We start from the raw sequence: 24865 nt of genomic DNA, 5'->3' as shown, positions 1-24865 counted from the left end.
GTCTGTTGATATGATCATGTAATGTTTCTTTTAGCCTACTGATGTGATGGATTACATTAACTGATTTTTGAATGTTGAACTAGCCTTGCTGGGATAAATCCTGCTTGGTCATGGTGTATAATTCTTTTTATACATTGTTAGTTTCATTTTTGGGGAGGATTTTTACATCTGTGTTTATGAAAGATATTGGTGTTTAGTTTTTTTGTTTGTAATACAGTAATGGATTCATCTCTTCTTTGAGAATGGACGACTCCTTTATATTTACATATATATGTATATATGCCTCTATTCTTGATAACTTTTCTTGGCTGAAGTCTGCTCTGATATTAATATAGCTACTCATGCTGTCTTATAATTAGTGTTACCATGATAATACTTTTTTCTGTCTATTGTCTTTTAATCTGTATGTGTTCTTATATTTAAAGTGCATTTCTCGTAGACAATACATATTTAGGTTTTGCTTCTTGATCCACGGTAACAATCTCTGTATTTTATTGGTGCATTTAGACCATTGGTGTTTAAAGTGATTGTTGATAAGATTGGATTAATATCTTTCTTATCTGTTACTGTCTTATATTTGTTGTTTTTGTTCTTTGTTCCTATTTTGTTTTTCTGTTCTTTTTCTGCCTTTTATGGTTTTAATTGAGCATTTTGTATGATTCCATTTTCTTTTTTCATAACATGTAAGTTATACTTCTTTTTTTTTTTTTTTTTACTTTTCTCAGAAAAAGTTGCCCTAGATTTTACAATATACATTTACAACTAACCCAGGTTCACTTTCAAATAATGTTACACCACTTCACAGGTAGTGTACCTTATAATAACAAAATAAAACTAATTCTTCCCTCTTATTCCCTTTACATTGCTGTCATTCATGTCACTTAGAAGTAAGCATGAATAAGATTATCTGTATATATAAGCATACATAACTATACATTGTTGCTATTATTTCGAATGAACTTATCTGTTAAATCAATTAGGAAGGAAAAGGTTTTATTTTGCCTACATTCCTTTTTTGATGTTCCTTTTTTTAGGTAGATCCAAGTTTTTGATCTTTATCATTTTTCTTCTCTCTAAAGAACTTCTTTTAACATTTCTTGCAAGACAGTCTACTGGCAACAAATTGCCTCAATTTTTGTTTGAGAAAATCTTTTATTTTTCCAGTACTTTTGAAGGATAATGTCTCAGGGCACAGACTTCTGGGTTGGTGGTTTTTTTTCTCCTAACATTTAAAAAAAATTTAACTTTTCCTGCTTTATTGAATTATAATTGACAAAATTATAAGATATTTAAAGTGTACAGTGTGATGATTTGATGTACATATACATTGTGAAAGGATTTTCCCCCACTGAGTTAATCTAACCCATCCATCACATCACATATGGCTGATCCTTACACAGCACAGGCTTTAACTGTGTGGGTCAATTTATATGTGGATTTTTTTCACTAAATCACAGTACTGTGTAATCTGTGGTTGGTTGAAATTGTGGGTACAGAAGGCCAACAGTAAAGTTGTATGTAGGTTTTTGTTTGCACTAAGGTTAGGGACCCCTAAGCCCCACATTTTTCATTTTTCAAGGGTCAATTGTATTTCCTTTTCTTTTTCTTTCTTTCTTTTTTTTTTTTGGTGAGAACATTTAAGTTCTACTGGCTTAGCAAGTTTCCATCATCTAATACAGTGTTATCAGCTATAGTCACCATATTATACATTAGATCCTCAGACTTTATCTTCTGAGAGTTTGTACCCTTTTACCAACCTCTTTGTATTCACTCCATCCCCCAACCCCTGGCTGCCACTTTTCCATTTTCTGTTTAGAATTCAGCTTTTTTTTTTTTTTTTTTAAAGATTCTACTAAGTGATATCATGCATTGTTTGTCTTTCTCTGTCTGGCTTACTTAGTTTATAGCTCTCTAGGTTCATCCATGTTGTTGCAAATGACAGGATTTCCTTTTTTGAGGCTGTGTACTATTCCAGAGAGTGTGTGTGTGTATTCTGTCTGTTTGTCTGTCTGTCTATCACATTTTCTTTATCCATTCATCTGTCAGTGAACACTTAGTATGTTTCTACACCTTGGCCATTGTGAATAATGCTACAGTGAACATACAGATATTTCTTTGAGATTTTGCTTTATTTCCTTTGGATATATATCTAGTAGTGGGATTGTTGGATCATATGGTAGTTCTATTTTTAATTTTTTGTGGAATCTCCATATTGTTTTTCATAGTGGCTCTGCCAGTTTACAGTATACATTTCTACCAACAGTCTACAAGGATTCACTTTCCTCCGTATCTTTGCCAGCATTTGGTATGTTGTCTTTTTTATAATAGACATCCTAACAGGTGTGAGGTGATATGTCATTGTGGGCTTGATTTGCATTTCCTTAATGATTAGTGGTGTTGAGGACCTTTTTATGTACCTGTTGGCCATTTGTAGGCCTTCTTTGGAAAAATGTCTATTCAGATCCTTTGCCCACTTTTTATTTGGGTTATTTGGTTTTTTTTTTTTGCTATTGAATTGTGTGAATTCTTTGTATGTTTTAGGTATTAACTTCTTACTGGATAGTTTGCAAGTATTTTCTCTCATTTCATAGTTTGTCTTTTTGTTTTGTTGATAGTTTTTGCTGTGCAAAGACTTTTTAGTTTGAGGTGGTCCGATTTGTTTATTTTTGCTTTTGTTGCCTTTTCTTTTGGTGTCAAATCCAAAAAACCATTACCAAGGTCATTGTCAAGGAACTTTGCCCCTATGTTTTTTTCTAGGAATTTTATGATTTCAGGTTTCATATTAAAGTCTGTGATGCATTTTGAATTGAATTTTGTGTATGGTTTAAGACAGGGATCCAGTTTCATTCTGTTACATGTGGCTATCCAGTTTTCCCAACACCATTTATTGAAGGGACTATCCTTTGCTCATTATGTATTCTTGGCTCCTTTGTCATAAATTGACTGTATGTCTGTGGGTTTATTTTTGGGCCTTTGATTCTGTTCCATAGGTCTGTTTTTATCCCAATACCATACTGTTTTGATGACGCAACCTTTGTAGTATACTTTGAAATGTGATGCTTCCAGATTTATTATTCTTTCTCAAGATTGATTTAGCTATTTGGGATCTTTTGCGATTCCATACACATTTTGGGATTGTTTTTTATATTGTGAAAAAAGTTATTGGAATTTGGATAGAGATCGAATTGAATCTGTAGATTACTTTGGATAGAATTTACATTTTAACAATATTAATTCTAATCCTTGGACATGAAATATCTTTTTATTTATGCCTCCAGTTTCTTTCATCAAGGTATTAGAGTGTTCTGTGTACAGATTTTTCTCCTTTTTGGTTAAATTTATTCCTGTTTTATTCTTTTTAATTTTGTTGATGGGAATGTTTTCTTATTTCTCCTTCTGATAGTTTGTTGTTGGTGCATTCACAGTTGATTTCTATATGTTGATTTTTCTATCCTGCAACTTTGCTAAAATAATTTATTAGTAATAATAGTGTTTTGGTGGAGTCTTTAGGGTTTTCTAGATGTAATGTCACATCATCTGCAAATAGAGACAAATAGACAGTTTTACTTCTTCATTTCCAGTTTGGATCACTTTTATTTCTTTTCCATAACTGATTGGTCTGGGTAGGATTTCCAGTACTATGTTGAATGAAAGTGACCAGAGTGGGCATCCTTGTCTTGTTCCTGATCTTAGAGGAAAGGCTTTTCACCATTGAGTGTGATGTTAATTGTGGGCTTGTTGTATATGGCCTTCGTTATGTTGAGGTACATTCCTTCTGTCTCCAGTTTGTTGAGAGTTTGTGTCATGTATGGGTGTTGAATTTTATCTGTTGCTCTTTCTGCATCTGTTGAAATGACCATATTACTTTCATCCTTCATTTTGTTAATGTGGTGTATCACTTGATTGGCAGATGTTGAACCATCTCTGCATCCCTGGAATAAATCCCACTTGATTATGTCATGTGATCCTTTTAATATATTGTATTTGGTTTGCTAATACTTTGTTGAGGACTTTTTACAACTATATTTATCAGAGATAATTGGCCTGTGATTTTCTTTTCTTGTCATCTTTTCTTGTCTGGCTTTGATATCCGAGTATTGCTTGCCTCATAGAATGAGTTTGGAAGTGTTCTTGTCTTTCTTATTTTTTTGGAAGAGTTGGATAAGAGTTGGTATTATTTCTTTAAATGTTTGGTAGAATTCACTGGTGAAGCCATCTGGTCCTGCCAGTTTTGGGGAGGTGTTTGATTATTGATTCTGATATGCTTTGAAGGCAGAGGCAAAGGATCTGCTGTTGGATTGCATGTGGTGTGGGAAAGAGAGATAGACAGTTGAGTTTTAACTTCCAAATTTCTCAGCCTAAACAATCAGAAGGATGGAATTTCTGTTTATCTGATGGGAGGGAATGCAAGAGTTTGAGCTAGCTTATGAGGTTCTAGATGCCTTATTGAACATTGAAATGAAGGTATGAATAGGCAGTTGTATATTTGAGTCAAGACAGTAGAAGAGAAAACTGGGCTAGAGAAATAAATTGGGGGGTATACCAACATATGGACAGAATTTAAGGTCATGAGAGTTTGGGATCACTCAAAGTGTTTTGAGAAGAGATGTAAGGGCTGAGTACTTGGTGACTTTCATGTGTAGAGATGGATAAGATGAAGAGCTAGCAAAGAAGATTCAGAAGGGATAAGAAATGAACCAAGAGAGTGGTGTCCTAGAAGCTGAGTAAAGAAAGTGTGAGGTTCCCTGATAGAGTACGATGAGTATAAGTTTGGGAGTCTGGCAGGCCTGATTTTACTACTTAACTAGCTGGGAATTCAGGCAAGTTTCTTGATATCTCAGAGCCATAAACAGGGGCTGTATGTAAAAACATCTAGCCTAACATCTGCTGCTTTATAGATAATAATTTGTCAGAAACATTAATCAAGTCCCTGAAGTTATATTTGTGGTTAATAATATCTGAGGAAGAAACACACTAGATTATTCTGATAGGTTTAATGTTTCAGGATCTTATAATATAGAAAATTGGTAGCTGCACATTGCATGTGAGAAGCATATGGGACTGAGAACCAAAATTGAGTATCAGTGCATTAAATAGACAAGACAATTGCAGTAACCTGGGTGGAGAAGTGAGGGTGCTATGAAATAATCTCTGTAGAACTTTTCTTACTGTCATATATATACTGTTCATTAATTACTACATAAAGAAAGACTTTTATAAAGATAGATCATGACAATGTAGACTTTCTTTGTATTGTGTTTTTTTCCCCTTATAGCTAAAAGTTGACTAATTTGTGTCAGTTTTCACATTTATAGGGGAAGAAATTGTGAGGAATTACTGTGGGTACTGGCTGAGTCCTTTCACACTTGATCTTAGCCAAAAGGCCGAGAAGCGATGGCTGAGTCCTTTCAATGCGAAAAAAAATTAATTTGTTATTTTTCTCTATAAAGGTATAGCAAATGAGTCTAAAAAATTATATGGAGCACAGTTCCACCCTGAAGTTGGCCTTACAGAAAATGGGAAAGTAATACTGAAGAATTTCCTCTATGATATAGCTGGGTGCAGTGGGACCTTCACTGTGCAGAACAGAGAACTTGAGTGCATTCGAGAGATCAAAGAGAGAGTGGGCACATCAAAAGTTTTGGTAAGCGATTTACACCTGTAAGTCTAAATTTTTGTCAATAATGTTGGAACTCAGAATTGGCTTCCTCAACATAGCCCTTAAATGTTGGCTGCGTGATCATGTGCTTTGTGAGTTGCACTCTTTCAGAGCGCTTTTCCAGTTACCGTACCTACCTTTGATAACAGTGTTTTTTAGGTAGTGATTTAAGATGATAGCTTTTGTCATCTTTTTCCTTATTCTACTCAGTTTTTCTTTTCATTTCACCTTTTAGGTTTTACTCAGTGGTGGAGTAGACTCAACAGTTTGTACAGCTTTGTTGAATCGTGCTTTGAACCAAGATCAGGTCATTGCTGTGCACATTGATAATGGATTTATGAGAAAACGAGAAAGTCAGTCTGTAGAAGAGGCCCTCAAAAAGCTTGGAATTCAAGTGAAAGGTATTGATGAACTCCAGAAAAGTTAGTTTACGTGTCAGGGCTTATTAAATCAAATCTAGCCTATGGTTTAAGTAAGTGCATTACCTTAACCAAGTACAGTTTTCCCAATAAGCTTATGGTTGAAAATGTTTCTTAATTTTACATTACAATTCTGGTTCAAGAGGGGTTCCAGTGTAAATTTTAAAACTGTTGATTACTCCTAATGTTTTATATGGATCAACAAGTTACCATTTTCTAGCTACCATTCTGTTCTTTCTATTCATTCTTTTTTAAATTATGTTTTCCCACCCATAATATCTGTGCATGAGAATATCCAAACTTTCCTGTTACAGATACAGATGTACAGATTATTTTACAGATAAAAGAGCTTATATAGAGAAAAGGAGTGAAGCGTCTATAAGTCACTTTTTTTAGGGCCACTAGTAAACTTTTTAAGCCTTAACTGCATTTACATTTGTGGATATCTTGTATACTTTTTAAAGACAAGACATAATCAATAGAGTGAAATTAAGTCAATAGTTTAATGATATAAACTACATATTATTGATTTAATTGGAATTGTTGCTAAAAGATGCGAATATAAAATGAAGACAGAGTTAAAAATGAAGTAAAGATGAATCTGTTTCTTTTCCCCTTTTGAAACTTCACTAAAATAACAGTATAGGCATTAAAACAAGTGTAATGCCACAAGGATAATAAGGAATAGAGAGGAGGTGATAGCAGTCTAATGGTTTCAACAAAATGTTGGAATGTGGAAAGTAGACGGATAATGCAAAGTTTCTCTGATAAGCTAATGAAACTTAAATTTCAGGATCCTCATTAGCGAAGCCTTTTCTAAAACCTGGGGAAAGACCCTAGTAGTGTCCTTCACGTGGTCATAAATTTTATGAAATTCGCAAGTAAGATATTTTAATAATTTGTAATTAATTTAGTTTACTGAATCTTTCCATCTAACTCGCTTTCTTTTGGGTGGTTTTGGGGTGTAGGCATTTTAAGATTAGGCTAAGGAAAAGTTGAGTTGGGGGTACACTTAGTTGGGGTTTCGTGCTATATATGCAATGTGCAATTGTTTCTGTATATAGTTTGTGTTAGCTATCCTAGTCTTAACTTGTGATTTAAAAAAATGCGTCTCTTGTTAATTCTTTTTCTCGAAGGAAGCCTCCAAATTGTAAATGTTTCAGCCCCACAAAAACCTGCATCTGTCCCTGTTAACTGACATAGGAGAAACTTCACAACCTTGGTGTGGGGAGTAAGGGAAGGAAGCCAACAAAAAGCAACACTTCTGGGGAAGCTCAGGAGTTGGAACATTGGCTTCCCTGTTGGGCCTGGCTCACTGAGTCATTTTAAAACTGATTTGTTAAAAATCTGAGAGCAGATCTTTTTCCTTAAAACAGGAACACACTGCTGCTATCCCTTTTCATCAAGAGAGGCTAAACAAGAGAAACTCTGGACTTGGGCATATTAATTCCAGGCAGAGTTGAGGGTGGAAGTAATATTCTACATTAAAAACAGTAAAATTAAGTAAAAATTTCCTGGTATCTCCCTCCTCCCACAACTTCCTCTGTTCAACTACCAAAATGCTGATAGGCAGGAAACTGGAGATACCTTCTCTGGGATAAATGACCAGCTTAAGAGAAAGACCTGCAAATTCACTGGTGGTCCCGAGTGAAGTAGCCAGCTGCCTTGGCATCTTACAGCGAAGCCCAGCAGTTGTTCAGCTTTATTACCAAATAGAGATTTTAGTTAGTTGTTTTTAAATATTTCACTCTTAAATATAAAAGGACAGCCAAGGATCGCTGAATATATGTTCATAGACATCAAGTTTTTAAGAGACTTGGTCAGTATGAAATTCTGAGAACTCTGATCCCTGTATATCTGCTACTGCTTTAATTCCTTTGGGGCTTTGCTTCTTGCTGGGGCTTTTGCTGTTGCTCTGGTGAAACACTGAATAGAGGGAAAGCAATTAGCATAATTTGTGATATTATGGGCCAAGATCATTAAATGCGACAGGATTCTCAAAAGAATAAAATTTAATGAGTGCCTGTGTGTGGACTCATGGTTTATTGGTGGTTCTGAAATATGTAGGCAAACTAAAGGGAGATCAGAGGATCTGTCTAGGTTTTCTTTTTGTAGTTTGACCTATTATTTATGATTTAAAACAATCTTCTATGAGTTTAAAACATGCTTTTCCCCTCTTCCCCAGTGATAAATGCTGCTCATTCTTTTTATAATGGAACAACAACTCTACCAATATCAGATGAAGACAGAACTCCACGAAAAAGAATAAGCAAAACATTAAATATGACTACGAGTCCTGAGGAGAAAAGAAAAATCATTGGGGATACTTTTGTTAAGGTACCTTTTTAACATCCTCAACGTGTACTATTTTTGATGTGAATTTTAGTATTTTTTTCTTGTCATTATACCAGATAACCACATTTTCTGGCTAATGTTAATTCCTTTGTTAGCTAAGAGTTTTACTGTGTATTGCTATCCTACTGACCAGTAGAAAGCGTTTTATGTTTTAAAAAACAAGTGTACTTATTTTGTCAGGCTATTGGTTTAATTGTTTAAGGATAGGTGTTTTCACTTGATATTATATTTTAGTTCTTTGGGTATTTCAGTGGCTAGTTTTTTTTTTAGGCTTTTGATGGGAATATTGGCATAACTTTTTGAATCATGTCAAGGATATGTTCTAAAGGAGTTTATTTTGGGGACTGGTGGATTTCATCTCCTGGTCAGTATTGCAAAAGGACTGTTGAAAAATTTAGCTGAAAGTATAAACTTCTGTTGTCTTTTAGAAAAAATTCACTTCTTAAAAGGCTGTTTACTCCCGTTGATTATAGATTGCCAATGAAGTAATTGGAGAAATGAACCTGAAACCAGAGGAGGTTTTCCTTGCCCAAGGTACTTTACGGCCTGATCTAATTGAAAGTGCATCCCTTGTTGCAAGTGGCAAAGCTGAACTCATCAAAACCCATCACAACGACACAGAGCTTATCAGAAAGTTGAGAGAGGAGGTAAGAGCTTATGAGAACTTGTGCCATAAATCCTCCCTCCCTTCCCCGCTCCCTTAATCATTTTTTAAGTGTACAGTTCAGTAATGTTAAGCATATTTGTATTGTGAAACAGATCTCCACAACTTTTCCATCTTCCCAAACTGAAACTATATACCTATTGAACAACAGCTACCCTTTTCTCCTTCTCCTTGACCCCAGTAACCTACCACTTTACTTTGTTTCAGTGAATTTGACTACTTTGGATACCTCATATAAGTGAAATCAGTGTTTGTCTTTTTGTGACTGGCTTATTTCACTTAGTATAATAGATCCTCAAGGTTCTTCCATGTTGTAGCCTGTGACAGGATTTCCTTCCTTTTTTAATTGAATAATATTCTATTGTATGTATATACATATTTTGTTCATTTATCTGTCAATGCACATTTGGTTTGTTTCCACTTTCTGGCTGTTATGAATTGTGCTGCTATGAACATGGGTTTGCAAATATCTCTTGGAGCCCCTGCTTTCAGTTTCTTGGATATATACCAAGAAGTGGGATTTCTGAATCTTACAGTAGTTCTATTTTTAATTTTTTGAGCAACCTCCTTAAATGTTTTCATAACAGTTACACCATATTACAGTCCCACCAAACAATGCACAGAGCTTCCACTTTCTCTACAGCATGCCCAACACTTGTTATTTTCTGCTTGGTTTTTGTTTTCGTTTTGAGAGTAGCCATTCTAAGGGTTGAGGATTATCTGTCCCTTTTTATTTTGGGCATCCTAGTGGATGAGAAGTGGTATCTCGTTGTGGTTTTGATTTACATTTCCCTAGTAGCTAGTAATGTCAGTCATCTTTATGTGCTTATTGGTCATTTGTATATCTTCTGTGGAGAAATACCTATTCAGATCTTTTGCCTATTTTTAGATTGGCTTATTTATCATTTTATTATTGATTCGTGTTTTTTGTATAATCTGGTTACACATCCTTTATTAGATATATGATTTGCCTTCTGTGGATTGTCTTCACTTATTCATGGTATCATTTGGTGAGTTTTTTAAGCACTAGCACGGTATTTTCTAATTGCCTTGTTTTCAGATGAGAACTAGATCAGAGTTGAGTGGGTATGTTTGCTCTGATTTATTTCTATTTAAGAGGTTTATGTTTAAAATGTGTTTCAAAGAGAAATATGAAGATCACTAAAATATTCATCTAACTCTTTATAAGCATATAGGAGGAAATACTTTAAAAGGTCGAGTTTTGAAAAATGATTTTTTAAGGTAAAAGACAACAGGAAAAGCCAGTAATTACTTTTTGTTTTCCATGTCATTTTGGTTACTACTTTGTATTAATTGGCCTTTTTCTTCTTTGTAGGGAAAAGTAATAGAACCTCTGAAAGATTTTCATAAAGATGAAGTAAGAATTTTAGGCAGAGAACTTGGACTTCCAGAAGAGTTAGTTTCCAGGCATCCGTTTCCAGGTGAAAAAACAGAACTGAGTTCTGTTTGATTTGTTATTAGGCCTTAATGTTGAAGAAAAATCAACTCAGACAGTTTTTGAAGTAATTTATCATCTTAGGACATATGTAACTTGAGAGAAAGGAAAGGATGGGTAGGGAATAAACATTCTTTTTAGTGCCTACTGTATATATTTCATTTTTTATTAAATACTCATCTAACCATTTTTGTATAGATTGGCATGTAATGTTGCCATCAGATGAGAAAACCAAGAAATAGAGATATTTTAATAACACTGCTACACAGCTCTTAGTGTTAGAGCTGGGATTTTTATGTTCCTTCTACTATACTACGACATATTCCATGGAAGATGGGGTTAAAACTTGGTTCTCTGAAATCCCTTATCCCATGGCCGACTTGTCTACATGGAGGAACGATTTCTTTGAACAGTGCTTTATGTAACTAATTCATGAACAAATAAAAATAGTCAGTTTTTAAAATACTTTGCTGTATAAAAAAATAGATAATTAGAGTTAATATTTGTTGAAAGTTAGAATTGAGAGTCTTAAACATATTTTTGTTATGGTTCTTGAGCTTGGACAAGTCTTACACTTCAGTTTCTAGGCCTCTACATAGTCATTAGGTGATGAATTGAGAGAATGGTCTAATTAAATTAAAAAACATAATAATAGTTAACATTTCTTGCATACTAACAAGTTCTAGGCATTCTGCTGAGTATTTTACACACATTGTCTTATTTGATCCTCACAATAGAATCTGTTTTGCAGATGAGGAAATTTAGGGACAGAGGATAGTTTGCCAAGGGTTATGCAGGTTGGGTTTGGAAATAGGATTCTAGTCCCAAAAATCTCACCTCAGAGCTTGTTACTCCTAGCTACTGTATTATCTCCATGAACAATGTCACAAAGGTATAACCCATGTGGATATTAGCACTTGTTTACATTATTAACTTAAACTCTAGTAATTTAAGTTTCTCAGTCCCTAACATGTATGTTGGCAAAGGATTGTGTATATAAGTAATTTTAAACAGATTGACATACATATTGTGAATTAAAAATATTTATTGGAGAATTCTGTGACACTTAATACATGAACTTTCGGGATAGGAGACAGAAATCATTGATTTAAAGAGAATTGAAGCATTCTTAAAAAATGAAGAGTTGGATGGGAAAGTAATAGCTACATTTGAAATTAAACACTTGAAAAAACCTACACTGTATATGTCAATTATATTTCAGTAAGATTGGTAAAAAATACAATATAAAAATATATTTTGGGAATAGTGACTTTAAGTCAGTTTTTTATATTTAACATAACCTTTAAATTAAATACCACTGTTAACTGTTCTCTATAGGTCCTGGCCTGGCAATCAGAGTAATATGTGCTGAAGAACCTTATATTTGTAAGGATTTTCCTGAAACCAACAATATTTTGAAAATAGTAGCTGATTTTTCTGCAAGTGTTAAAAAGGTAGTAATTTACATTGAATATGTATATTATAGGAGCTTTAAACAGACACAGATAATCAGTACAAGGAATTGAATGGATTCTTGTTTTACTCCAGTTTTTATAGTGAAGTGATTAGGGTTTCATTATTTGAAATTTCTAAGTAATTTAATCTTTGAAATGACTATGAAGAAAGTATTCTACAGAGATTCTTAAATGCAGACTTCTCTTTCCAGCCATTCCATATATTTTAACAGATACCTTCAATCGGTAAAAATGCTAGATATAAAGTATTTTAAAACACCTTTCCATACGTATTGCAAGAAAGTAAGGGAAATCATTTTAGTTCTAAATTGAGGATGATGGAAAAGTCTCCAGTTCTTTATATATTTGGTGCCTAAATTTATTATCTGTGTTAAACTTTGGTTGGTAGTGCTTCCAGGTGTCAGGCAAGAAGCAGTGTAAATTCTCTTTGGAATATCTTCAACTAGGTCTCAAAGAATTCCTGTAGATAGAGTTCCAACAAGTATGAGCTTACAATAAAAAACTATAAAATATGTATAAAAAGTAAGGCACCATGAATGAGAGCTAGTGGGAACAACTAGCAGAAGACCCTCAAGCACTTCAGGTATTGGAATTAGCAGACTGACAATGTGTAAAGTACATAGAATTAAAAGAAGCTATTGATATAAGAATAAAGTGTATGATAAGAGAATAAAAAAATGGCTAGGGTGCTTTGGAAAAAAAATTAAGTTCTAGAAATAACTGGAATTAAAAAAAGCTAATGAGAGAATTAGTGAACTTGAAGACAGATGTTAAATTATCCGGAAATTGGAACAAAGCATCAAAGAGAAAATATGGTTAGAAGAGGTTAAGAGAGAATGAGAATGTCAACTTTAATGTGTGTCTAGAAGGAGATAATAGACAAAAGTATTTTAATTCTTCCACATTGGTGAAAGCACCGTGCCTCAGATTCAGGAAACATAATAACATCCCAACCAGGATAAAGGAAAAGAATTTGGCATCCAGTAGGCTTACCTATGGAAACTGCAGAATGTGAAAGACAAAGCAGCTGCAGAAAAAAGATTGATTTCCACATAAAGGAAAGACTATTACTGAAAGCAACAGTAAAAGCAGAAAGACTTCAAAGTGCCAAGAGAAAATAATTATGAATAATAGTGAACAGATAAACTGTCTCAAAGAACTAGGGCAAAATAAGGATATTTTCAGATAAACAGAATTTATTACGAGCAGTCTGTTACTTAAGGATAAAGGCAGTGGTTCTCAACCCTGGCTGTGTATTAGATTCAACAGGGGGAGCTTTTGAAGTATCCATGCTTGGGCCCCTTCTCTCTAGAATTTCTTACTTAATTGATGTGGGATGGTACCTGAGCATACTAAGTAATTTGTGTACAGCTAGGGTTAAGAACCACTGTTTTAAAGAACTGACTTTAGGAGAATCAAAAGGATCCTGGTTGAAAGGTCTGAGATACAAAATGGAGTGGTAAGCAAATAAAATGGTAAGTGGATAAAATTAAACAGACATGGACTGTATAAAATAATGGTCTGATTTTTGATGTTTATTTTTAAAAACAGTATAACATTGTATAGCTAAAGTAACGTATAAGTCACAGTGGGGGCTGATGGGAGTTAAAGCATTCGAAGATGCTTTGTATTGTTCGCCAGGTGGACAGAGAGGTTGATTCTCTTTTGTTAAGTATCCTTAATAACTTAATCCTGATAACATTGAAGGGGAACTGTTAAAGAATAAAAATAGAAAGTTTAATTTCAAAACTAGCAAAGGGGAAATAAATGAACTGTCAGAAATCATCAGTTCAGAAGAAAATAAAAAAGGAGAAAGAAACAAAAAGTGTGGCAAATAGAAGCTACTGAATAAAATGGTAGGATGGCATTCAACTATATTATTAACCCACGATTAAAAAGGACTAATAACTCTAACTAGTTTGTTTATCTAGGGATAGAAGGAGTGAAGGTAAAAAAAAAAAAGAAAAGGAAAACCTACACCAGGGAAAACAAGGAAATAGATGAAGATAATAATTTCAGACAAAGTTGACTTTATGGCAGAAAGTTTTATTAGAGATAAGGAGAAAGTTTGACTTGCCTGATACAATGTATAGCACACACAAGTCAGAGAGAAATGCCAAATAGGATCTATTGCTATAAACCAGTAATTATAGACACATAAAATAGTAATAGGTACCAAAAGAGTGAGTACTTTATTTCCTGAAACCCCAAGAAGTGTGTCTTTGGTTTTCCCAGCCACATACATTATTACAAAGAGTCAAAGCCTGCACGACCGAAGAGGATCAGGAGAAGCTGATGCAAATTACAAGCCTGCATTCACTGAATGCCTTTCTGCTACCAATTAAAACTGTGGGTGTGCAGGTGAGTTGTGTGAATTCATTGACCTGTGACATAACTTTCTGCTGCTGTTTCTGCTCATATTAAAATAGGAATGACTTAGGCAAATGAAATATGAAAGTGTATACACCAAATTTAGATGTAAAAAGGCAAAATTTAAAGAATGTTTATGAAGTGAGTAAGGTAATAGGAATGAAACATACAGACTGAGATTTTGTAGTTTTGAAACATGTCATCTGTAGTTAAAAAGATTCAAAGAATGATTTGCTATAGGATTGGCTTGCTTGCTTCTGCCTTGAAGGACAGGTACCGAGAGGTCATGTCCTCATTTTATCTTTCTTGATATGAAATGGTCTGTGGCTTTAGAAGTCTTTAACTGCAAGAAGGTCCCTGGATGAACACGTTAAACCGTTTAGGTCTTGTTCTCAGATTGTGTATTCCTGAAACCAGTGCCCTCTGCCTTTTCATTGTGTCCTTGCTTGCTCTCTTAGCTGTGATAATGTACAGCTAACATTTTCTGTATTTATTGTTGTCTTTCCAGGTGTTAAAGCATGTGAGGATAATATAGTTCTCACTATTGAAATGCTATTCATAAATAGATTATATTAAGTTCTCCTTTATTTATGTGACCCTCAAGTGAGTTTCTGAGGGGGAAGATGCTTGGGAGACGAAGGAAGAGGAAGGTTTCTTTTCTGTGATTTAGAATTTGAAAACTAGAAATCGTGTCAATAATTCAACTCAAAATGGCATGAGTGCCAGTTAGTGGGTTAATATGTTTATATTATAATGTTCTATTATAGTAAAATTATGTGTGGAAAGAAGTTAAATCTGTTTTAGAGATTCATCTAAAACTTGATAAATATACTTTTTCTTAAATATCTGAATCTGAGCTATCCATTTAAATTCCTCCTCCTGAATTCATGTAGCTCTGTCTATAAATAAGACAATAAAAATTCATTATTTTAAAATTAAACTAAAATATTTTGGTTTAGGGAAATGATAGGGCCAGCTATTTTGTTTACAGAACTCTTTCCCCCTCTTTCTTCCCCTTTTTAAAGGCCCTGTGTGTAAGCTACATATGTTGTTTTTAAATCACTGTTGAAATAACCCTTCCCGGAATTGTAGAAATAATTTTCTTTCAATGGTGTATAGATTATCTCATTTATCATAAACAAATTCATTTTAAAGTTCAAGATACGAGATTTACAGGCAGAAATTACTCTACTATTTAAAAATAGAAGAGCAGATAGGTTGATTTTTTTTTTTTCTTTCTTTCTTTTTTTCCTCAGTCCTAAATGGATCTATTACAGAGAACTTCCAGCTCTGTATACTGCTAGACAGGGAGTTGAACTGACCTAGTTCTTCACTCCCCTTTTTGGATAAGTGTCGTAGATAATGTCATAGATAAATAAATGTTTGAGGTAATACAATTGGTTGGATGAGGGATTTCTTTTTCTAAAAAATAAAACTTACTCAATTTCCACTACTTTTCCTTTCAAAATAAAAGTTTCTTTTGTTGTTAGTTATTTAACTTTATCTAGTCTCTTAGGCCCTTGAAGCTGAGACCCTTATAAACCCAGATAAAAATCATAATTCATGATTATGATAGCAGTGAAGTTTATTTTCTAAATATCAAACTGTACTTGTAAAGAAAAAAATTCAAAATGCAGTACATTTAAAAAGATTCTCTCTGTTTCTGCTCACCAGTTAAATGTTCTTTCTAGAAACATTTTGGAAAGAAAATGAAAGGGAATTATGGACACATTGTTCATCACTTTTTTCTTTTAACTGAGCATCATGAACTTCTTATCTTTTCATGCCATTACCAGTAGACTCTTATTCTTAACTGCTGCCTTACATTTCATGTATGGTTATACCATAATTTGTTTAACCATTTTTTACCAACGGACATGTAAATAATTTTTACTTTTTCACTATTATAGGTGTTTCAGCAAGTAACAAATAAGAAATATCTTATTTCTTCAAGCAGTTATTCATGTGTTTCAGTAATATCTCCTTAATGAAAGAGCATATACATTTTAAACTTCGATAGATACTATTAGCATTAAAATAGCCTGAATTCTCATATTCTCAGTATACTGGGTATTAGGTAGTTATCTAATGACTCTTACTCTTCAGTTGCTTTTCAGTTTAATTTTTTTGGCTTTTTTTGTTTTAAAGCAAATTATTTGGATTAAACAGGACAAAGGAAATGAGAATCAGTATTACCAGTTTTATTCACTTCCTTTAAAATTAACTTTCTTTGCTCATTTTAAAGGAATTAATAAGTAAATATTTATGAAATTATTTTTATCTCTGACGTGAAAATCCTTTATCCACCTAATAAACATGGGCAGATCTTGTCTGCCAAATTAAGTGTGCTGGCCACCTACAGTTGGGCAGGTATTTGGAATGAAATCGCAATGGATCTCTGGTGCATGTTGAATAAATTCTTGAAATTACTTTGACACTTTCTTTATGTCTGAACTGATTTAGGTATGATTTACTAGGGGATTTAATTTTAGGATTTATTTATATTATTAGTAAACTATCCATATATACTTTTATTCAAGTATGTTTTTGTTCAAAAGATTTTTTAAATTACTATTAATGGTGTTACCATGCATGAAGTATTTTCCAATTCACCTTTTGGCTTCTATAAAACCATGAAAAGTGATCAATTATATTTTTATTTTTAGGGTGACTGTCGTTCTTACAGTTACGTGTGTGGAATCTCCAGTAAGGATGAGCCTGACTGGGAATCCCTTATTTTTCTGGCTAGGCTTATACCTCGCATGTGTCACAACATTAACAGGTGTGTTCTGCAGCGGGTGGGGGAGAGATGTAATGGAAGGATGTGTTTTTTTAAGGTCTCCCCACTGTTGAGAGACCAGTGGCTCAAGTGTAGATACAGGTATGTGCTGAGGTCACAATCCAGCAGGTATTTGGTAATACCTTGTATTTTGTTTTCTCATTACAGTGCAGTCATCTGCTTATTAAAATTTTTTGTTGTTTAAGGGAGAAATACGAAAGTCTTGCATTTTGGTATACAGTATTAAAAAACAGCTTTAAAACATGTCTTCCTGATTAGGAGCTTAGACTACCTATTTGTTTAATGGTAACATGTTTTATTCCAGAAGGACTGAAAAAATTATACAGGTTATAGAATTACCATTAGAGACTTGGTCAATTTAATAATAATCCTAGAGTAAATCAAAAGAAAAACATATGCCAGATATCATTAAAATAACTGCATTAAATATATAACTGACGTTGAATTTAGTTTTTCAGATCCAGTTTTCCTTTAATTTGCACATTAATTTCTTCTGTTGGGTATATCAACAGCTGATTTATAATCTGTGTGTAATGGTTGCATTGTTTCATGTATAGTTAAAAAAATCATACTTGTTTAGTACCGGATGCTAATTAAATGTTCTTATTTCACAGTTGTTTACTCTTTTCTATTTTCTTAATGAGTATCAGGCAGATAACAGCCAAAAAGTATTATTTGAAACTTCAGTTTACTCAAATTAGCTACAGAAATTATAAATCTACCTATTGATGTTCACCTAACAGGGTGTGTATATTTTATACCTGTCTGCTGGTGTGACCTTTAAGACAGAGAGTTAAAGAAAAATCACATTTTTACTGATAGGAACACGCCCTTTAAAAAACTTACTCAGATGAATCCAAAGCCCTCAGATACAGAAGCATGTTTAATATACTGAAAAAAGTGACTTATTAATGAATAATGGTAGATTTGTAATTGCCTATTTTGAATGGAGGTAACTGTCATGGTTAAAGTAATAGTTCATCATTCATCTTTTGAAAAATGTTACTACCTAAATAAACTTTATAGGTCATACAGAAAGTTCCTTTTCCTTAAGTTTGGCTCCACTGCTTTTACTGTATAATTAGTATGTTTTTCATTTCACAACATTCTTATAGTTTCATCTCTCTCTTTTTCTTTTGCTAAACGTACTCACTCATGCTTACACTTTATCTTTGTCCTTTTATATGCTGGTTTCTCTGCCTATCTTTTCTTTTTTCTCTGTTTGTCTCTCCCTCCTTTCTTAACCCTTCCTTCCTCCCCAAAAGAGAAAAAAAAATACAGTCTAATAACCAATAAACAAAAAACTAGATTTTAAGATATGAACCTAGCAGGCCATTAAAGAGTCTTGGTGAATTTTCTATTTCTTTGCCAGAGTCCTTTTGGAATTTAAAGAACTTTTTTAAAAGTTTTCAATTTTTGCCAGCACCGTCCCCCCCCCCCCCCCCCCAATTCGTATGATTGAATCTTTGTACAGAGAAGAACTGTTGCAGTTTTATTGTTCTATACAGTGTGGAAGACTGCCTATCCCTGTACAATCTGGTCACTCTTGTTTGAAAGAAATAAGATAAAAAGAATAAGTTCATGGCTTTTTTTTTTTTTTTTTTTTTTTTTTTGCCTAGTAGCTTTTTCCTCTAAGGATTTTTTATGAGCTCTAGGAACTGTATTGTTTAAAATTGTGGCTTTCTGTGCATGACACAAAAACCTTCCTGCTGCAATATGTTTGGAAGGAGGCAATGAAGTAGTTGGTGGTAGTGGTGGTTTTGACCTGATGCTGTTTTCTTACGTTTTATTCTAAATACATATTAAGAAAAAAGAAAAAACATTACTAAACCTCAACTGTGGTAGTTGCAGGGGGGGTTTATTTTCTCTGCTAAAGACAGGGCTAAGGAAAAGGGACAGTTGCCTGCTGGCTAGAGTTGGATTGGGAAGAGCTAGGTGGCACTCAGTTCTACCCCTGCTGCCTCTTGTTTTCTGGGAGAAGGTTGTGAAACGGATTGCCCTAACTAGTGGCAGGAGTCCCCTTAAGTTGTAATTATTTGAGTCTAATTTCCTCAAGCTGTCTTTCAAATTGTACTTTTATTAACACCTGCAGTGTATCTTCATATCTTTCAAACAGACATTTGCTTAAAGCAGTAGTCAGTCATTCCTTTTGGAAGGATCTTACTTTGGTGACATTTTTAATAAAGTGGAAATAAGAATCTTTCTTGGATTAGTGTTTCCCAAAATGATAAAGAAGGTTGAGTTGACAGCCAACTAAGTTTGGGCAATTCACTGTAGCCTCATATTGGAGGTTTCCAGTGCATACTAGCATATTGCAGTTTCTGAAGTTTTGTCATAAAACCTGTTTATTCATTGTTTCCCCAGCCTTATGTGGATTAATTTCCCAGGGCTACTGTAACAAATTACAACAAACTGGGAAGCTTAAAACAACAGAAACTTATTCTCTGGCATTTCTGGAGGCCAGAAATCTGAAATCAAGGGTGGTGTCAGCAGGGCTATGCTCTCTCTGAAAACTCTAGGCAAGGATCCTTCCTTGCCTCTTCCTGGTTTCTGGTGTTTGCTGGCAGTCATTGACTTGTGACAGTTTAAGTCCAGTCTTTGTCTCCGTCTTCACATGGCCCTCTTTTCTCTGTGTGTCTGTGTTTCCAGATTTCCTTTTTCTTAGAAAGACACCCACCAATCATTGGATTAACGCCCTCCCTACCCCCAAGCCATTATGACCTTTTTTTGACCTTGCAGAGACCCTGTTTCCATCCACAGATTCCAGATGGACATGAAGTTCTGGGGATACTCTTGAATCCAGTACATTATATGAAAAGATGATTGTGATACTCAAAAGTCTTTGCACATTCTGAGATACGAGTATACCAGAGAATATACTTTGAGAAGGTGCATAGAATATAGACCTTCTATAATCTTAGATCCTGTCCTACTCATTTGGGGATTTGAAGTGGGTAAGAGAGAGGCCTAAGAATAAATGGAAAGAATGTTACTTTATGTGTCTTGGTTCTCATACTAAAACATAATTTCTGTATAATTTTCACCTCCCCCACTTCTAGAGTTGTCTATATATTTGGCCCTCCAGTTAAAGAACCTCCTACAGACGTTACTCCCACTTTCTTGACAACAGGGGTGCTCAGTACTTTACGCCAAGCTGATTTTGAGGCCCATAACATTCTCAGGGAGTCTGGTAGGTTGCCCATTTTGTTTATCACTGCACGTTCTAACTAGGTTTTGGAAGCATGGCATTATGATGTCTAGTAGGAAGATGCAGCTTTTAGTTTTATTATTAAATTCTGGGTAGTTCTTTGATACTGCCTTATCTATATAAAATTTATTCATCTTTGTGGTCTTTTGTGGACATGCACAAAGTGGCAGAAAATTTGAGTTGCCCAACTTGCATGTTCCCAGCTGAGGCTGAACAAGGCGACCCTCTGTCTTCTTGTTTCAGCTCTCTTGCTATAAACATGTATCCTTTTTATAGTCTATTTAAGGTCATGTTTTTTGCATTTTTGTGCTTTTTGCTGGTGATTTCACTTTAAAATGTTCCCCAAGCATAGTGCTGAGGTGCTGTCTGGGATAAGCACAGGAAGGCTGTGCAGTGCCTTACTGAGAAAATACGTGTGTTAGATAAGCTTCATTCAGCCATGAGTTATGGTGTTGTTGGCTGTGAGTCCAATGTTAATGAATCCACAATAAATATTGAATAAGATGTCTTTAAACAGAAACACACATTAAGCAAGGTTGTGTATTGATCAGTTGATGAAAATGTTATGACCAGAGGCCTGCAGGAACCCAACTCTGTTTCCCCTAGGAGTAGTGGTTCAGTATTCCCTAACTTAGTGTCTGCGGTACAGAACATAACTACCATGAATAATGAATTGACTGTATATATATATATATATCTCACATCACTGTCACATACCACTGCTGTTATCAGATTCTGTTACTTGTATTTGTGATTGAGTTTACTTAAAATGCTATGAGAGTAACTGAGAATAGTACATGATGACAGTCTGAAGAAGTGGTGTGTGTATGTAGGCAATTTTAGATATTGTCCGGGAGGATTTAATTGAACTAGGTTAGAGTGCTTTTCCATGATGTAGTGATTGGTTCTGCATGTTACCTTCATTTCTCTAGGGTATGCTGGGAAAATCAGCCAGATGCCGGTGATTTTGACACCATTACATTTTGATCGGGACCCACTTCAGAAGCAACCTTCATGCCAGAGATCTGTGGTTATTAGAACCTTTATTACTAGTGATTTCATGACTGGTATACCTGCAACCCCTGGCAATGAGATCCCTGTGGAGGTAATTTATGTATTTTTTCTTAATGTACATTTTTAATACCTTATACATTTTACAATAATGGTGAATGGGATAGGCTGTGACAGTGTCGATGTTTCTGAGGTTGGTCTTCTGTTCACAAGACAGGTTCTTTTTTTTCTTTATCTCCACGTAATTGATTACTTAATGCACTATAGTAGGAAAAGGCCTTACATTTATTAAAACCCTCCAGATTTCTGATTACTATGTGGAGAGTAACCAACTCTAATCTATCATTTTATCTAATCTTACCAACCTCTACTTTATAAATAGTATTCTCCAAGTAAAAAAGAAAATCCTTGGAATGAAGAAGAGTTTATCAGAAATAAGGATGAGATTTTTTTGTTTTTGTTTTTTGCAGGGAAGGTAATTAGGTTTGTTTGTTTATTTATTTTTTAATTTAACAGAGGTACTGGGGATTGAACCCAGGACCTCGTACAGACAGCATGCGCTCTACCACTGAGCTGTACCCTTCCCCCAAGGATGAGATTTGACGGCATTATGGCCAAGCACCCTTGAATTTCTTAATGCCCGTGTTACTGTCAGTTGCACTTTTGATCACCGTCTCCCTCTCCTGTTATTCTTCAACCAGAGTATTTCAAAGGAGCTATTTGCATGATAGCAAATAAAAATCAAAGTCAGACTTTATTAGTTGGACCACTGCTCCAAGGCTCTGATTATAGCTAGATAGCTGGGTAGGGGAATGTGTCTTAGAGTCTGTTTTCCCTTAGGCTCACATTTGCCAAGTCTCTCTGGACAGTCAAGTGACCAGGCCTTCTTATGTCCACACAGCAGTGGTTATTACTATAGTGCATCATGTGCCATCTTGTTGGCCTTGGAGTTGTAGGCCACAGGTCATTTGTGAAGCATTGGCTTACGCCCATAAAATCACATGCTTGGATGCCACAGCAATGTCAAACTGCTATAAATGTTTCTAAGCACTTGTTATGGACCAGTAATAAACATAATTTGCAGACTGACACCAGTTTGCTGACTACACTTTGAGTAGTGTTGAGTTTAAGTCACTTAAATCTATAAAGGGTCACTACATGAATTAATCCGGGATTATCTCCTATACATAGAGGATTATAGTAAAAATAGATCACATTTTAATTTCAGATTACAAACGCAAGCCTTCTAGGTCTGTTGGACATGCAGTGGACCCTGGCTCTGTATTTATAATCTTTGTTTTATAACAGGTGGTGTTAAAGATGGTCACTGAGATTAAGAAGATTCCTGGCATTTCTCGAATTATGTACGACTTAACATCAAAGCCCCCAGGAACTACTGAGTGGGAGTAATAAACTTGTTCTACTAAAGTACCGTGTGAGTTTAAATTGATTAGAAACCATTCCCAGTATTGAAGTGCAGTACTGTCGAAAGAGTTACTGAAACGACTACATCACATCTGAGTTCTCCACAGCAAAAACCTATGGCTTAAGAGCTGAGTTGGGGATAACTAAAAGGGACTGAAGAGTTTGTACGGGTATAATCAAAGCACCATTGCCTACACTCAGATTGACACTGCTTTTGCCTTTGCCTCACTTGTTTTTTATGTATAAACTCACTATTGCTGTTGAAATGTCTGTCAACGAAAATGTGTGGATGTGGGTGAGTTTGCGATCTAGTAATAGATTTCTGTCCTCTTGCCAGTTTCCAAGTGATGGTAGAAACACCCATTATCTACCAGTGTGAATTAGTATGTATACCTTTTGGAGAATCTGAGTTTCCTTTTAAGTAACCTTATTCCTCCAAAGGTTCTGGGAAGGGATCAACATATCAGATAAACGTGTATCTGTTGCAGCCACTTTTGCATGACACTGGGGCTATGAAGTGGTAAGCTACCTTAAGATGGAAAAGACCAGGAATTTGTTGAGTTAATTTGAATTTTATGTCATCACAGCCATGGGAGGAAGGAACTGAGTAGTCTTAGTTTAAAATGTTTTCAAATCATGCTCCATATTGCTGTCAACCTGTTCATTAGTAAAGGAGCTTTATCTTCCCAGCCTTATATTGCCAACTTCCATAGCCTTGCAGAGGAAGTTACCTGTTCTCTCTCCAGAAGAGACTGTGGTCTAGCATAGATAAATTTGAGCATTTTAATGTTGTTTGGTCAGAGGATATCTCTGAGATCACAGAAACCATCATGCATGCGCACAGCTTACAAATGCATGCCTGCAGTTTGCATGCTCTAGTAAAGAGCTGTAAGATGAACTCTTACATGTAATCGGTAGACGAGCTTATTACCTACTGCTCTGAAGATTGTGACCAGTCTGGGTCCATGCAGAGTATTGCCAAACTTTGTACTTTTCTCTACCAGCTGTAAGAGAAGATCCAAGAACTGGTGTAGGGCTCTGCCATTGCTGCCAGTTTCTAACAGACGCTTTTATAACATTCATGTAAGCACTATAAAAATAGACAGCACTGGATTTAAATTCTACAACCATTTCTCTCTCAGTATTTTAGCTCATGTTACTATTTAAAAACATTACCATATATTTCTCATACCAGTTTCATCTCAGGTTGCTGCCTCTTACCTGATTTTCTGGATCTTTGGCATTGGATCAGGTACACAATTTTGTTTGGGATTCAGTGTTAGCTGAACAATAAAATACACATGGCAGAAGTCTTCCTTTCATTCTGGTTGGCCTAGAGGATAAGAAAATTGTGTTGATTGGCCAGCAACGGAGAAGCTTCTGTGTACTGTAACAGATATTTGTATCTGAGACAAAGGAGTATTTGACTTCTACAAAACTTGAAGGGTTCATTTTCTGTCCCGATGATGAGATACTCATAATGCAGAGAGGATCCTTTTGCAAAGAGGATATGTTTGTTAGTGGCCTGGCCTTAACAGATTTGGAGTCAATTTATTTTAGAGGTGAAACAGACAACCTATAAAAGGCTTAGAAACATTTGCATTTATGTGCAAAGAATTCTTCTAGCAAAAGTGTCTTACGATTTTGTATTCAAGCAAATAATAGGAATCTGGGAAGAATATATAGTTAGAATTTTTTTTTCCCATCAAGTATGTTCTGTGTAATAGTATTCCACAGAGATACAAGGTAGGGTGGTCATATAAGTTTGGAAAGTGCTGCTCACTTGTTCTTCCGTCTTGGACATTTATGGTATACATTATATTCAGAGCTCTGAGAAATTTTAAAGTTAGAAATAATGGTTAAACTTTTTAAACCTATTGTTTTCCTCATACTTGTCCACTAAACCCCTTTTATATAATCTTAATACTGAAAAATGGTTTCTCCAAAACATATCTTTATATAATATAGTAAAAAAAAAAATTCCAGAACTCAAATTTCCTAATGTTTAGTGTCTTTTCTTTTT

General features: G+C 34.7%; 1 protein-coding gene across 3 annotated transcripts in view; it reads left to right on the top strand.

Annotated features, from left to right (window-relative positions):
- The window catches only part of GMPS (guanine monophosphate synthase), a 58181-nt gene extending 34029 nt beyond the window's left edge, over window positions 1-24152 (top strand). For all 3 annotated transcript variants that reach the window (XM_032485735.1, XM_032485750.1, XM_032485742.1), the window contains 11 exons: window positions 5451-5644; window positions 5895-6060; window positions 8264-8415; window positions 8907-9080; window positions 10434-10539; window positions 11892-12007; window positions 14264-14389; window positions 17065-17180; window positions 20258-20388; window positions 21339-21511; window positions 22726-24152. In XM_032485735.1, the coding sequence (XP_032341626.1) occupies window positions 5451-5644; window positions 5895-6060; window positions 8264-8415; window positions 8907-9080; window positions 10434-10539; window positions 11892-12007; window positions 14264-14389; window positions 17065-17180; window positions 20258-20388; window positions 21339-21511; window positions 22726-22827 (1556 nt within the window). In that variant the 3' untranslated portion in view covers window positions 22828-24152. The remainder of the gene's footprint in view (window positions 1-5450; window positions 5645-5894; window positions 6061-8263; window positions 8416-8906; window positions 9081-10433; window positions 10540-11891; window positions 12008-14263; window positions 14390-17064; window positions 17181-20257; window positions 20389-21338; window positions 21512-22725) is intronic.
- The last annotated feature ends 713 nt before the right edge of the window (window positions 24153-24865 follow it).

This window comes from Camelus ferus, chromosome 1, assembly GCF_009834535.1.
Source record: "Camelus ferus isolate YT-003-E chromosome 1, BCGSAC_Cfer_1.0, whole genome shotgun sequence".
NCBI classification, from domain to species: domain Eukaryota; kingdom Metazoa; phylum Chordata; class Mammalia; order Artiodactyla; family Camelidae; genus Camelus; species Camelus ferus.
The sequence above is the reverse complement of the archived record's forward strand: the minus strand, read 5'-3'. Positions and strand labels throughout refer to the sequence as shown.